At 41.6% G+C, this 16,565-nt stretch overlaps 1 protein-coding gene across 1 annotated transcript in view; it reads right to left on the bottom strand.

The window, feature by feature from the left end:
* Window positions 1–1,012: 1,012 nt before the first annotated feature.
* Window positions 1,013–16,565, bottom strand: part of OXSR1 (oxidative stress responsive kinase 1) — a 66,818-nt gene continuing 51,265 nt past the window's right edge. Inside the window, exons 11-18 of the mRNA XM_081105740.1 lie at window positions 15,201–15,323; window positions 12,171–12,203; window positions 10,342–10,488; window positions 9,580–9,644; window positions 6,698–6,750; window positions 4,891–4,959; window positions 4,308–4,372; window positions 1,013–3,684 (exon numbers count right to left, since the gene is read on the bottom strand). Coding sequence (XP_080961866.1) covers window positions 3,610–3,684; window positions 4,308–4,372; window positions 4,891–4,959; window positions 6,698–6,750; window positions 9,580–9,644; window positions 10,342–10,488; window positions 12,171–12,203; window positions 15,201–15,323 — 630 coding nt within the window. The 3' untranslated portion in view covers window positions 1,013–3,609. The remainder of the gene's footprint in view (window positions 3,685–4,307; window positions 4,373–4,890; window positions 4,960–6,697; window positions 6,751–9,579; window positions 9,645–10,341; window positions 10,489–12,170; window positions 12,204–15,200; window positions 15,324–16,565) is intronic.

Genomic DNA, 16,565 nt, shown 5'->3' with positions numbered 1-16,565 from the left:
TGTCATTATATATTTGTCCAAATCCATTGAATGCACAACAGAAAGAGTGAATCTGGACTTTGAGTGATAGTAACTGATTAATGTAGGTTAATCGACTGCAATAAATGTACTACTCTGGTGCAGGATGTTGATAGCGGGGAAGTTTGTGCACGTATGGATTCAGGGAGTAGATGGAAACTCTATACTTTCTGTTCCATTTTGCTATGAAACTAAAACTTCTCTATAAAATAAAGGGGTAGATGAGGTGGCCCGAAGAAAGGACCTGTAAACTGCTGCACTGAGCATCACCACTCTCTCTCGACAAGATCTGACCGTGTTCGAGAGAATGGCCAAGTGGAGGGGTGCTGCTCCTGCTGTGCCCGTCCCCAAGACACCAGGGTCACTTTTGAATAACCAGCACCCCCTCTCTGTTCCCCACAATAGTCAGAGTCCACTTTTATGACCTGCTTATCTTAAAAGCAAACTCAATCAGCTCTGATACTGCCAATTCCAGGACTTGAGCTCTGGATGACCAAGACCCACAAGCAGTCCTATCATTGGTCAAAGGCCACCTTCCTGGAAGGGATTATGCTCAGGGAGATTACTTCTCCAGGAGGTGGAGGAATAGAGGGGCCTAGAATCTTCTATGAAACCCCACCATTGCAATCTCAAAGCCAAATGGAGACAAGTTCAGCCCTGCTCTGAACTTTCCTAAAGGAACTCTCACGAGCTTGACTCAAGCATCCCTCCCCTGCCCACATCCACAAGTAGGATCAAGTCAGAAAAGATCAATGTACGGCGTTCTCTATCCCATTCTGCCAAACTTCTTTGGGTGGATCCTCTCTCTTTCCCCTTTGGGCTTCCAGCTTTCCCATGTGTACAAAGATTCTGTAGGTCATATACATTGTTTAAAGTTTATGTGCACTTTCGCTTTTCCGCATTTTTAAGAAAAATTATAGTAGAGACTCTCTGACCCACTCCCCATTCCTCCCCACTCACCGCTACTAAAGTAAAGATTCCTTACACCACCACAGACAATTTACTCTTTATTGATTAAAAATGAAGGAAACATGCAGCAAAATACAAAGTCAAAAAAGGGGTGGGGGTGAGTCAAATATTTTACATCTTCCATAATCTAGCACACGTCGTAAGGAGGAACCTCCGTTTATTGATACACTATTATTCTATCCTCCAGATTATTAAATAGTATCAGCTGGCTCTAGGATTTGGTTCAAAACGTAAGCAAAAAAACCAAACAAATCCAATAGTCATTTAGAAACACCATACATTTCACAAACAGCATTGGCACAGGTTACCTTGTGCTGAAGTCAGTCCCTGCCACAGGGGTCCTGGGGACCGTGGGAAAAGGGTGCACCCGGAACCACCCACCACTCCTGGAAAGGAGCGAGGTCTCACTAGGTCCCGTGCTGTCCCACCTGGAAGTGTCTGTTCACTTATTTTCTCAGCATCACTGCGCGAGGCGGCAACGGGAGCCCGCCATACCGCATGCACGAGAACGAACGCTGGCCTGCAGCCTGGTGACTCCTCGTTCCCAGCAGGCAAACAATGAACTGGGAGCAAAGAGAAAGCCCCAGCCACTTCCATTGCCGTGCCTGTCCCACTGCCGTCCAAAGGTAATGGCTGGCTGGAGACACTGAGCAGGAGGATGGGCTGCTGCTTCCCCCCGGCCTGGGCTTTAATCGCCTACAAACAGAAAGCCACAACAGTGATGCCACACCCTTTGGACTCATAAACAAGTAGATGATGATGGGTTTATTGGACACCAAAACACAGACTCTAGGTAAGCTACTAGTCTTGCGCCAAAGAGGACACTATCTCTTTTTCAAACTTATTCCTACCTCCCTATCTTTATTCCCTCTACCTGCCTCTAAAAAAAATAAATACATTTTTTTTAAAAAGAAAGGAAAAGGTAAATATTTTCCCAGCAAGCTGATCAACCTTCTTTCCTCTTCCTAGGCTCAGCAAGCTCTCTCCCATTAACAATCCTGCTTGGACCATGGGCTTTGGTGTCTGATCCGTAATCTACTTTCTTTCCAACCTCCGTCTCAAACCCATCCTCTCTCCTACTCCCCAACATCCACCCCTTTCCCAACATGCCTTTGCATCCAGGGTGGGCTAAGAACGCCCGTGACTAAAACTACAAGCTCCGGATGGAACAAGAGCTGTGACATGTCACCTGTAGGGAGAGCCTTGAGACACTCCGAGAAAACCAGGTAAAGCAATCTTGCTATTCACAGGCCAACAACGCTGGATGTGCTGGAGCCACTCCCTAAGAGGCAGCTCAGCTCTCCCCGCTTCCTGGGGCCAGAGCCCCTCTGTGTGTGGTGTAAGGCCAGATTGAGGATCCCTTACATATACAAAACGCGTGAGGGCTCTTTGCAATTAGACAAAGGCTGACTGTGAAACAGTAGGGAAAAAAAAATCAACCCCATTGATTATTCACAAATTGCATTATGAGTGCTCTTTTTTAAAACCTAAAGAATAATTTACATTATTTCTGTAGAAAATCAAATGAATACTGTCTGTCAGAAACCCTAAGTCACGGCACATGTGGTTTCACTCTCTGCCTCGGGCCAGGGTCAGTGCACCGCAGGATGGCCCCTCCGAAGGTCAGTGCAGGCGAGGGGCGGAGGCAGGCCCCTCCAGCGCAGTGGCGTCTCCGTTATTGCTGCAGAAATCTCAGCCTTGCATTTCCTCGTGACTTGGAGGCCAGGCAAACTGATTTTCAGGGGAGGATTGAGGAGCAGTTTTTCAATTTAATTTTTTAAATTCTGAAAATAAATAACTTCCACAATGATATGAGTTATGATTTTTTTTTTTTTCCTGTCCAAAAACCACTGCTGGGAAAATTCACTTTAACAAGCCGATACTTGGTATTTTCTCTAAAAACAGTTCCAAGTTCCACTTTGAAGGATCCGATGGCTGAAGTTCGACTACAGTCAGATGTTTTGCACCAGCTGAAGTTAAGGCTAGCAACCCTTTCTGGAGGGAATAATGAAGAGGGTGCCTGAGAGCAGCTTCAGCAAAACGCTTAGAAACATCATGAACAAAACTCGAAGACGGTTTAGGCTGCCTCCATCTGAGGCTGTGCTTTTTCCTAACAAAGGTTGCTAGAATTCACATCAGATTTAAAAAAAAATCCCTAAATTAAATTCTCTGGGCTCCAGCTGGATAATCAACTTTTAATTGCTACTCCTGTGGGGTGAAGAGACATCCCAAGGTGCCCACATCCTGTCAGGTGTGGGAGAAGAGGCGGCACGAGGAAGCCCGACACAGCTGCTACTTTCCACCCAGCGCCATCAGTGGAGTAAGGCAAGATGAGCTGAAAGATCTCCTCCTGGGCTGAGGCACGCGGGCCACTTCGCAGATGGAGGAAGATAGAGACATGGAAGTTGACTAACGGAACTCTGTAAGGGGATGCTGGCCACTGGTGATCCAACTGTGGGAAACGGGGGGATGATGGCAAGACGAACATGAGGAAAGACCTCTAAAACTCCTAGCTGGGAAGTTTGTTGCTGGGTTCTTTGGCAGTAGTGGGTTTAGGCCACAGAAGTAACAGAGATACGCATGTGTGGAATCTTCTGAGGCCTCCTCGTCCAGGGCTGTGATTTAGCTGATGCTGAGCTGGGCAAATCCTATTAGTTTACCATCATCCGGAATATCTGAGCCTTCGACACCAGATGCCTAAGAACCAAACAAAATGAGAAGCTGTGGCTATTTATAAACAAATCACAGGTCGCAATTAAAACTGATATGGGGATTGTGGGAATGCAGGCAGTAGGGGAAACAGAAGGCAGATGAAGGGATCTCTTCCAGAAGGGATGGGGCTGGAGTCAAATTAGCTCACAATCTCTCCTGAGCACAGTCAAGGGCCTGGGGGAGGAGGTTTCCTGGGAGGGCAGAGAAAGCGAGGGCCACTCAAAGGGAGACTTCAGCCCAGGACCTTGGGGAGCGGCTACGTGAACCCAATCCACGATATTTTAAATTTCCATCACCTAGCCCTGGACAGTGTGGCTCAGAAAGGTCGCATTGAATCCTGGGCATTGAAAGGTCGCAGGTTCAATTCCCAGTCAGGGCACATGCCCAGGTTGAGGGCACCATCCCCGGTCAGGGTGTGTGCAGGAGGCAGCTGATTGATGTTTCTCTCTCCTCTCTCTCTCCTTCCTCTCTCTAAAATCAATAAAAACATATTTAAATAAATAAATAAAAGTAAAATTCTCATCACCCAGAGAATATGGAAGCTGGTCTGCAGGGGCTACTGGTGTGTAAAAAGGAAGATGGTTTAATAAGGAGGAGGAGACGAATACCAGTTTGAAAGTGACAGATCGATTCGACTGAGGTTCTTCTACAATTTTCTGCAAATTAGCTGCCACTGCAATCAAACAGAAAAAGTAATGAGCTTAGTCGATCCATTTTCAGCCATATTTTAAGAATTTAAATGGTAGTTTTTAATCTTCTATGTACAATTAAAATGGAAGCAGAAAGTTTCATCACTCCCCAAAGCTGACTGTGCATTATCTCACTGCCTGCTTTTTCTAGGACTAACTCTAAAGATTTCTGTTTACCTCTTAGCTCCACAAGGGTAGCGCTCATCCTCCAAAATGGATTGGACATGGCCACGCTTACTTTAACTTGTAATTTTTGTCATCACTTCTACCCGTCTCCCAGCGATCTGGGTGGGCTTTTCACTATCACCAAAGGTCACAAAGCAAACTCAGGAGTGACATTTTCTTTTTTTGTAAGGAACTGTGCCCAATACTTGTTATTTCAGCCAAGCCAAGGACCATTCCAAGAACCACTGATATGCGCTCAGTGGAATCAAAGCCTGGTTTTCTTGGTCCTAAGTACACAGACAGAGACGGGGGGAAGGGTAGAGCAGAGTGGAGTTACCTATGACTAAATCCCTTCCATCCACCAGGCCGGCAGAGATGAGTTCCTGAGAGACGCCCTCTGCGGTATCTGCAAGGACAAAGCAGAGGTGTTTCATTTCTTGTGCGGCACGTCACTGCTAACCCTCCGAGCAGGCGTTGGCACTGCCAGGCTTCAGCTACTAAATCTACAGAACCAAGGAGGCAGGGGGAGGTCTTCCTCCCACACACGTAGGTTTAAGCACTGGGATTATCTCAACTGAGGAATTCTCACAGGTCTAGCTGGAGGGCAAAAGCAATACAACCAGACAGCAAATGTGAGCTCAAGGTAAAGATAATTGTCTCAATAACGGTGTCATTTCAGTGGGAGAGCACCTGCCAGGGATGCTGGTGAGGAGACGCCTGGTCCAAGGGCAGCCCTGGCCTGTGCCTCAGGAGCTCTGAGACATGATGGCAAACCTGCCACATCCCCAGGGCTAATAAAACAGTGATTTATTTTCTCTCTCAATTAAATCTTGAAAAAATAAAATGCAATCTATTGTTTTTGGGATCACACTCCCAACTTTTTGCTGAAATCTTTTATGATGGTGATGATGGGCGTTTCTTCATAGCTAATTATGTTGGGTGCTATAATCTGAGCAATTGTAATGAGAAACGAAAAAGATGAAGACAGAGTATCCCCAGTTACCCTCACCCCCAGCTGAGTCAGCGATGCTCCCCCACAAGGGCTGAACCCTGAGCCCCTCAGAGGGGACATGCACACACTTGTGCAGACAACCAGCAATTTGAATTAGTTCTTAAGTATGTGACCCTGCCTGGTTTTTAAAAAGTAGAGCGACTACCCCTCTGTACATCTGCACCTGCTCTCTTCCATAGTCAGTGGCTGATGATATAAGGCAGCAAGAAGATTACGCTTGGCACAGAGGACAGGTATCTGTTTGCTGCTGGCCACGCCCCAGATCTGAACACTGAGTACGAAGGCAATAAGCCATGTTCCAGGGAGAAGTGCATGGCCAGAAACTGCACGACAGGCTCAGTTTTAGCCTTGGGAGAGACGAGTCTGGAAGCCTCGTTTTTTTCTTCTTTATTGTCATGAGGGTAACCATGTCCAGTGATAAGAGCAAGAACTTTGCCTCTGACAGATATGGGTTTGAATTCCAGCTACGCCTCTTCCCAGCCAAGTTACTTCACCTGTCCCTTGATTTCATCATCCATACAATGCGGGTAATCTTTACGTAGTGGGTTGTTTTGAGAATTTAATGAGATAATGTACATTATCAGAGCACAAGCCTGGCCAACAGTAACAGTGAATTAGAACTGTATTAATTACTGTTTGTATTATACAGATGACCACTGAACAACATGAGGGGCAGGCAGGGGCTCTGACCAGCAGTGCATTGGGAAATTCTGGACTATACCCACAACTTAACTACTAATAGCCTACTGTTGACTGGAAGCCTTACCAATAACATAAACAGAGAAGTAATCTATATTTTGTATGTTACATGTATTATATGCTGCAGTCTAATAATAGAGAAAGGAAAATGTTATTAAGAACATTACAAGGAAGACAAAATACATCTACAGTATTCATTGGGAAATCTGTGTCTAAGCACCCACGCAGTTCAAACCCATGCTATTCAAGGTCACCGGCACTAGATTTTCTGAATGAGGTTAGTAGTAACAAAGTGCATTATTTTATTCATATGCCCCCAATCTGGAACATTTTTATCATCCTTTACGTAACATATTTCAAGGACAAACCTTCACAACACCTCTCACTAAACAAAGCAGCAGTTACTTTAGCTCCAGTTTTTTTGATGACTTACCTCTCCCAGGAGTAAATTCGAATCGAATATCATTTAGTTCTTTTTTGGAATTCCTATGAAAAAAAGAGGATGTATAAAATCAATTTCTGAATTTACCCACACAGACTCTGCCAACATATATTAGGAAAGCTGTGCCTCAAGACTGTCTTGTTCCCAAAGATCATATCATTAGTCCTAATGAGATGAGAAAAAAACTCAGAAGTAAGTTTTAATGGATGGGTAGGACTTGGGCAGTCCAAGGAGATGGGAAAACAACTGGGCCCATATCGGCAAAGAGTTAACATGTGACTCCACAGGTCCTCATACGTGACGGGCAAGGAAAAGTTACACATACCACAGAGACCGTACTGAAATTAACCAGGCTCCCTGGAGGTTCCGGTTAAAGGTGGAGAAATTAGAACATTATGTCTAACGGCAGATATGTCTGATCACTTAGAACCCAAATCCATTTTATCTAAACAATGCAGAGGGCTTAGGACTACTGGCAAATACTTGAGGAGGTTCCTGTTATTGTGCTTAAAATACAGCTACCCATCTCCAACACAACCTGCCCCCACATGATTCAACCCTTGCACCGCCTTCTCTGCGCCCTGCATCCAGACTTGTACTTCTGCATGTATACTGCCTGAAATTTGATTTTAGCTATTAGTACATAATCCAAATCAACTTCCAACCCAGACTTGATTATCAAGTGAGGCATTTCATTTTCTCTTTTTTCCATATTCTTCCTTAGTAGCTAAGAGTGAGATATATATATATATACACACACACACACACACACACACACATATATAATCTGTTGACTGTATAACTGTTCAATCTATTCTTTCTGAAAGCTGATTAAAAGTAGGTCCAACATTTAGCATCACTAGTGATTTAACTGACATGTCAAGCACCAACACCTTTAAAGACAATAATATTGTCTTTAACCTCATCATTTAACCTCAAAGTTTTCATCAGCGAGAAGAATCTAGCCCCCTCCTCCATAAACAGGATTGCAACACAGTCCATTAAGAAACCACCCTCTAGAAAGCTAACTGCATCCCTTCCAAGTACCTTCTCCACCTTCCTGGAGCACACGTCAAGTAGAAGTTTTGTACTGTCTACTGACTGCTAGAAGGCAGCATAACAAATTTTCAAAAAGAGACAAGTGGTATTCTCTAAGTACAATTAAAATAGGATGAGATTACTAAGACACTCTATTAATTCAGAACTATTTGAGATGAGATAGGGTACACTGAGGAGGCTTTTGTAAAGAAAAGGTAACCAGATCTGCTTTCCTCACATTTATGGCATAATTTCATTGCTCCTAGTGGTAAAATCAAAACATTCTCCAAACAGCTCTTGCTACCTCTATCTCTAATTATGGTCATATCAAGAGGATGACTAGGAATTCATATGTGGAAGGAGAAATGAGTCAATATAATTTAGTGAAAGTCTTTTAAAAGTGTTAGTACAGTTTAAGAAGGCCTGAACAATCTCATGTGATGCTTCTAAAACTAAATTGTTTTCTGCCCTGGCCAGGTAGCTCAGTTGGTTAGAGCAGTGATGGCGAACCTTTTGAGCTTGGCGTGTCAGCATTTTGAAAAACCCCAACTTAACTCTGGTGCCGTGTCACATATAGAAATTTTTTGATATTTGCAACCATAGTAAAACAAAGACTTATATTTTTGATATTTATTTTATATATTTAAATGCCATTTAACAAAGAAAAATCAACCAAAAAATGAACTCGCGTGTCACCTCTGACACGTGTGTCATAGGTTCGCCATCACTGGGTTAGAGTGTCATCCTGATAAACCAGGTTGCAGGTTCAATCTCCAGTCAGGGTACATACAGGAATCAACTAATGAATGCATAAATAAGTGGAACAAAAAACCTCTCTCTTTCTCTTCTCTCCCCTCCCTCCCCAAATCAGTAAATAAATTTTTATTTTTTTTAAAATATATTTTATTGATTTTTTAAAAAATATATATTTTATTGATTTTTTTACAGAGAGGAAGGGAGAGGGATAGAGAGTTAGAAACATCGATGAGAGAGAATCATCGATCAGCTGCCTCCTGCACACTCCCCACTGGGCATGTGCCCTCAACCAAGGTACATGCCCTTGACCGGAATCTAACCTGGGACCCTTTAGTCCATAGGCTGACACTCTATTCACTGAGCCAAACCAGTTAGGGCATAAATATTTAAAGTTCATTTATGAGTAGAATGAGACTTTATAGCAATACAACATTCACAGCTATTCTGATAAGAATGCTCTGGAATCCTAATCCAACTACCTGCAAAGGGAGAGGGTTAAAATGAACAGATCGCCACCATGGCACTTCCTGCGAGCAATCTGTTGCAGCCCCACCAAGAAGCATCAATTAGAGCACTTGCTGTAAAATAGAGAAACAGACAAAACTACACACGTAGGAGTTTTCCCTCCACTTTTAAGGAGAAGGCCGTTATTTGCTCTCTCACAATCAGAAAGCACTCCACTCTTGGGTTAGTTGACCGCAGAGTCCATGCTATTTATACGGTCACAATTACAAGACTAATTTTCAGAGAAGCCCACTTAGTGCTACTCCCCTAAAAACTGTTCCTCGGTTAAAGGCCATATTCCTAATCTGAACGACCTACATTGCAATGCACAATTAGTGGAGAAACAATGAAGAGTATGTACCAGTTGACTGTCAACATCCAAGGCCTCACGCTGCTCCTATTATTTCAGAGTGAAATAATACACCTGCAAGCAAATGCACCCGATGCCAGGAGGACACGCAAGCCTATCTGTTTACTCTTGGGCACAGACCATTGGAACAAGGAGTAACTTTCGAAGAGAAAAGAGCGTGTTCAGAGTATTCAGAAGACAAAACAAAACAAAAACGTCGACTGACCTTAATCTTAGTACTAGGCTGATGGGGATCTTGGTTTCTTGTGAACCTGCTCCTGGAGACAGAGCCTAAAAAGCATTGAAAGGTAGAGTCACTGCCAGGACTGCTACGCATGGAGGGGACTGCTGCTCATCTGCAGAGGAACCGTCCACTTGGCAGCAAGCTTCTCCGTCGCCAGGTGAGGCCACCCTGGTCCCGAGGACGTTCCCTGCTGTGGGAGGACACGCACTCCAAGGCAGCAACTTCCCCCGCTGCTTTCATAAGTCTGTGTGCTCCGGAGTGTGTGCATTTACAGATGGCATTCCCTCATTTTAATAAAGTCAACCCCCATACAACTGACAAGTAGCTTAAAAAGAGGAATACTGGAAAATCAAGGATTGTAGACAGTATTAATAAATAACACAAACAAAAGTGAACAAAAAGAGAACAGTCGACAATTTTCCTAGTGTCAAGATAACTGTCAGCTGCATTCTGAAGTTAAACATAATAAGGATCTAATAAATGGCTGACAACATTAACCCCCAAGTTTTGATGTTTGAAATGTTTCCATTGTTAACATTTTTTTTTTTTTTTTTTGCTTAAAAATCTCTGTGATCCTTATAAAACTCTCTTCTCTGCATACATTTAAAAATGGGGGAAAAGAATTCAAACTTGTTTCAAAATCTACCACCTAATATACTAAGGTCACCTTATTATATGAGCACATTCCTGTCTGCTTTTTACATCTTCCCAGAGGCTAACCACTAACGCATGCCCCTGCTTTACCTGAGCTGTTTTTGCTGGCTCTGCGGGGGGTGGGAGAGAGACTTGAGTTGGCTGTGCAGGCGTCTGCCCAGCTGGCTGAGGTAGATGAGCAGAAATCTCTTCTGGAACTTGAAGTAAAGTACCCACGGGATCCGTTGTTGGAAACAGCTGTAACAGAATGAATATCCTTGAATAATGTTTCATTCATTGCCATTGAGCAAGGTTGGCTGGACCTCAAAAAACAATGCATTCTTTTGTGTCTGGCTTCTTAGCATAGTTTGTTCAGTGATGCTGCAGCATATATTAGTGGTTCACTTTTTTCTTCTTCAATATAGCAGTTCATTGTATCATACTTACTTTTAACCACATCTATTCTGCACCCTTTGCCCAGCAAAATAGCACGTTCAAAATACAAATTTAAAAAAAAAAAAATTAAAAAAAAAATACAAATTTAAGTATGCAATACAAAATTATACAAGCTACCTTTTTCTATGTCTAGAGACTTTCCATTACTTATAAAGAAAGACAATCAGCCAGTAATTCCTTAATATAGCTGAAATGCTTTTCAAAATGGATATGAAACTTCATGACTAACATAGACATTATATATGTTATTTTGCATGTTTGAAATATTTCTACATTTTAATTATGTAACTTGGAGAAGAAAAGTTAGTGAAAAGAAATCAAATTTAGAGTTAAAAGAGAAAAAATTAGAAGGACAAGAAGAGAGGTCTAACAGCTCATAATATATAAGCAAAATCAAGGAGATCAGGAAGTAAAATTTTGTGTTCATTTAGTTTCATATAGAGGAAATCAAACGTTACTCACTGGTTCTGGATTTTGATAGAAAAACAGAACTTTAAGATTAGTTTTCAAAATCTTAATATAATTATTAACACTTTTTAAAATGAAGCATGCACATATATGTTTGCCAAAAATAAACACAGGAACAGAGTAATGAGAGGATGTGGAGAAACTGGAAGTTTGTGCATTGCAAAACAGTATGGTGGTTCCTCAAAAACTTAATAACAGAATTATCGTAGGATTCAGCAATTCCCTTCTGGGTACAGAACTGAAAGAATTGAAAGCAGGGACTTCAACAGGTATTTGTGCAGCCATTTTCATAGGAATTTTATTAACAACTAGTAGTCCGGTGCACGAAATCCAAGAACTCGGGGTGAGGTGGGGAGGGAGCTCCTCAGCCCAGATTGCAAGAGGGCACAGGCCAGGCCGAGGGACCCCACCAGTGCCCGATTGGGGCCAAGGAGGGACACAGGAGGTTGGCCAGTTGGGGAGGGCTCTGGGGCGTGTCCGGCCCATCTCGCTCAATCCCGATAGGCCAGACCCCAGCAGCAGGTTAACCTACCGGTTGGAGCATCTGCTCCCTGGTGGCACATCCTAGTGACCCAGTTGACTGTCTGCCCCCTGGTGGTCAGTGCACGTCATAGCGAGCAGTTGAGCGGCCTTATCATATCATTAGCATATTACACTTTGATTGGTTGAATGGCTGACCGGATGACCAGACACTTAGCATATTAGGCTTTTATTATACAGGACAGTCAAAAGATGGAAGCAATCCAAGTGTCACCAACAGATGAATGGATAAACAAATGTGGTATATACATACAATGGAATATTATTCAGCCTTTAAAAGGAAGGAAGTAAATTCTGATACATGTTAATATATGAACACTCAGCGCTGGCTGCCTTGGCCCTCACAGCCCCGGTTGTTCTGCTGTTTGGTCTCATTAGCATGTTAGCTCTTTATTATATAGGATGTGCTTAACATTAAAACCAAACCCAAACAAAAGCCCATATTCTTTAACAATTCAATAATCACAACTACTTACCTCAGAATTTGATAATTCTTTCACTCGGGGAGACTAAAAGAAATACAAAAAAAGAAGCCTTGTTAACTCAAAACTCGGGTTCCTTGGTCAGTTCCAAACTGCACAGAAAGCTGAACCGCAAGTGAACTCCATTTCTTCTGATCCACACATTCACTCACCGGCAACTCTCACGAAAGTTTTCAGGAAAAAGAAAACTATTGTGACTATTACAATCTTTGTCCAGGTGGCCTGTACTGATGGTATCTGAAGAGCTCACAACTTGAAGTTTATAAACAAACATAATGAGACTGAGTTCTCAGACAGCAGGAAGGTCACATTTTTCAAAGCACAACTTTCTACTAATTATGAACATATTATGTGTGTAATATACCAGACCAAATGTCAATCTTCAAGCTAATATTTAATAATTCTCAACACAGGGTAATTATGATTATGGGCTTTAATGAAGAAAACTCTAGAGCCAAAATTGAAAAACCAATTATAATCTACCATATGAAAATCTAAGCTAAAGTTATTTAATAAATCAAAACAGTTAGTAGTAATTCTGGATACTACTGGGGAACAAAAAAACCCAAAAACTTTATCTCTAAACAAATACCAATTTATGGAAAATTACCAAATATGGATTTAGACTAATTAAAACGTAAGTTTGGGTTTGTTTTAAAATTCTCACCACCATTTTATTAAGGAGAATCAAGGTTTAGCAAATAGCTAATGTATCACAGCAAGTATATGGCCAACCTCAAACCTTGTTAAAAAAAACAAAAAACTTTATTATTTGGAAAAAATGTCAAACTTACATAAAGAACAATACAAAGAACACCAGTGTACCCTTTACCCAGATTCACCTATTAATAGTATTTATTCCTCATCTGCTTTATTGTTTCAATGCTCATTTTCTCTTTAATAGATAATAATAGTTATTAATAAATAGCTGTTTACCACTGAATAGTTATTGTATTTCTTAATAGGGATATTCTCTCTTTTTTTAAAAATATTTTATTGATTTTTACAGAGAGGAAGGGAGAGGGACAGAGAGCCAGAAACATCGATGAGAGAGAAACATCAATCAGCTGCCTCCTGCACACTCCCTACTGGGGATGTGCCCGAAACCAAGGCACATGCCCCCGACTGGAATCGAACCCGGGACCCTTGAGTCCGCAGGCCGACGCTCCATCCACTGAGCCAAACCGGTCAGGGCAATAGAGATATTCTCTTACATAACACTACTGAAGTTACCAACTTCAGTAACTTTAACAATAGTACTTTTATTTATAGTCCATAATCCAACTTTTTTCAACAGACCTCATTTTATAGCCTGTTTTTCTTCCAGTACAGGATAAACTCTAGGGTCGTGTATTGCAGTTAGCGGTCATGTCTCTTTAGGTTGCTTCTATCTGACACATAAATATTTTTGAAGAATACCCCCCACACACTTTATTTGAATAGAATGCTCCTGATCTGTGTTTGTCTGATGGTTCCTCCTCATCTAGACTAATTATATGAACTCACAGCTGGAATTCTACAGTGTTGTGTCCTTCCTAGGGTTTCATATCTTAGGGAAGCACGTGCTCGTCTGCCCCTCATTAGTGATGTTAATCATCTACTCAGGGCAATTTTTGATTTCTCCAGTATGCAGGAACTATTTTGTATTTTGCAACTAAAAGGTACTCTGTGAAGAGACACTTTAAAACCATGTAAATATCTTGCTCATCAAAATATTCTCCTATACTTAGCATCTGTTGATGATCCTTGCCTGATCTAATCTTTATGACTGCTTTATGGTGGCTGTAAAATGATAATTCTCCCTGTACAACACTCCTCAACATTTACCAGTCAGCACTGGCATGGCAGTTCACTACAATGAAAAAAACCATTCCTTTCCCCCATTTATTGTTGTGGACTTAATAAATTATTTATAATTTATTACTGCACTTAATGGTTTTAATGATTAAATTCTCGCTGATTTGGCCACTGGGAGATCCGTGAACCAGGCTCATCTATTATTATGATTTTTTTGTTTTAATAAAAAATATTTACTTTCTGACAAAAGAAGGTATTCCAGATTCATCTTGTATATTATCTGTGAAAGCCCTGTAATCAGCCGTTTCCCCAAGAAACCTTCGTTCTTAAAAGCAGGCAAAGATATGCCACTAGCCACTGCTCATCCCACAAAAGGTTCTGACCAGTCAAGGCTGTAATGACCTCAAACATTAATATTTTCTACACACATTGGAGATTCCAATAACATGTATATTATGCTGCTTAATGTTTGTATTAGCTCACTGATTCTCTTCATTTTTTATAAATTCTTTCCTCAGTTTCATTTAGCAGTTTCTATTGCTAGCCTTCAAGTTCATTAATCTTTTCTTGTACAGTGTCTAATCTGCTGCTATTCCCATCCGATCTATTTTCCATCTCAGACATCACAATAGTCTATACATTTAATTTTGTGTTTGTTTCCTATTCTTGGGGGTGAGCCCTAAAATCATTTCAGGCATTAAATTTAGGCAACAGTGATAAAACAAATGAAAACAAGACTATTTTCACTGCTTCTAGCAAAAACTAGCATACACACATCATCACCATCAACAAGGTTATATCAAATAGTTATAAGAAGAGATGAGATGCACTATTACTCTTCAGACAGGAGGTTAGCAGACCTCAGGGTCAAAGTTTCTATTACTATTCGTCTTTCAAGTTCACTAATCTTTTCTTTGCAATGCCTAATTAGCCATTAATCCCACCCAGTGTACGTTCATCTTGGACATTGTAGTTTTCATCTCTGGACTGGGTCATTTGTATGTGCCCTAAATATTATCATATTCAAACAGACCTGCCAGTTCACTTCTCCATGTAAAATCAATTGGGCTCCTGATATTGATAAGTTGTTCAAGAACATTCTGTCACTTGGATTTTTTATGTTTTAGGTGGGTAGGGTGACCAGAATTATAGAATGCAGTATTATCTCAAAGGCTTCAGACAGAAAGCTAGAGCTCTGGCTGAAGCATACAGTTTCGTAAAACTTACCCTGAGTTGTGAAATTGCTGCTTTCCCTTCCTCACTTTCTTCATCAAACTCATCGTCACTCCACTCCCAGCCTCCGTCTTCTGTCTTATGGAGACGGCCACTGGAACCTGGTACTCTCCGAACCTGCTCATTGGAAGAGAGACCTAAGTTATGCTAATGTTGACATTGATTATATAGAAAAGTCAATCATAGTCTCCTCTCCTTATACTACTTCAACCCAGGAGATAATCATTCTCCTGTAAGTATCCTCCAGCCCTCGCCGGCTCCGCTCTGCTCGTAATCTCCACTCTTTCTTTATTCACAACCACTACTTTCCCTATACTTCTATGCTCTGAACTCGAACATCATCCAAGTCCTTATGTGAAGTCATAATTTTATTTAAAAATCACAATTATACCTGTACAATTTTAAGAGCCCTATAGCTGTGTAAATTTTGTTAAGAAAAACAACAATCTCCTATCTTTCATCCTATTTATCATAAGCAACCATTTTCAACTCATGTTAGCTTATTCTTTTGGATTGTATTTTCATCTCTCTATGTAACATGGTTTCATTATTACCCATTTTCTTATTTTAGGAATTATCTATTGGACTTCCTACTTTGGAAGTTGAGAATTTAACCCTATTACCACCCCTCTACTCTTTTCTCAAGATATATTATTTTGGTTAAATCTATATTCAGTGTTTACATAACCTGATTACATAATTGATATGGCTGAGCCTTACTGTGCATTATAATTACTTTTCTTTCCTGCATAACATTTTTGTTTTCCCTGGAGTTAATATTTGCTTATCTCTGTGTACTTGTCAAATTTATCCCCCGATTCTCTCCCAGCTATGTACGTCTCCTCCCAGCACATTCATGCACAGTAGGTATTCTGCATCAGCGTCATCTTCTTCAGGAAGACTCCCACCAGAGCCTCCTCATCTGCTCCCCCAGGAAGGTTTCACACCAGGTCTAGTACTTCTGATCTCCCTCTACCATCATCCAGAGGACCATGCTTTCTGGATCACGTGACTTCCCTCTTCTTAGTTTAGGCACTTTCCCCACCATTAGCCTGGCTCACTTACTAAGGCCATGCATTTCTAAAACATATCTTTATTCCATCTCTGCATCTCACTGACAGTTTGCCTGTTAAGAAAAAGTCTGGATCAGAAATTATTTCCTTTGAACATGTTGAGCGTAACTGCTCCACTGTGATCCGGTTGCCAGAAGCGCTCCTGAGGTCGTCTGACTCCTGACCCTGATTCTGACTCCTGCTCCTGTCTGTGATCATTCCTCCTTCTCCGACAAGCGTTTTGCTTCCAGTATTCTGAGTGGCCATGGCGGTGGGCCTCAGTGGTGGCCTATTTTCATTCATTGTG

This window comes from Myotis nattereri, assembly GCF_964212035.1.
Source record: "Myotis nattereri genome assembly, chromosome: 14".
Taxonomy (NCBI): domain Eukaryota; kingdom Metazoa; phylum Chordata; class Mammalia; order Chiroptera; family Vespertilionidae; genus Myotis; species Myotis nattereri.
The sequence above is the reverse complement of the archived record's forward strand: the minus strand, read 5'-3'. Positions and strand labels throughout refer to the sequence as shown.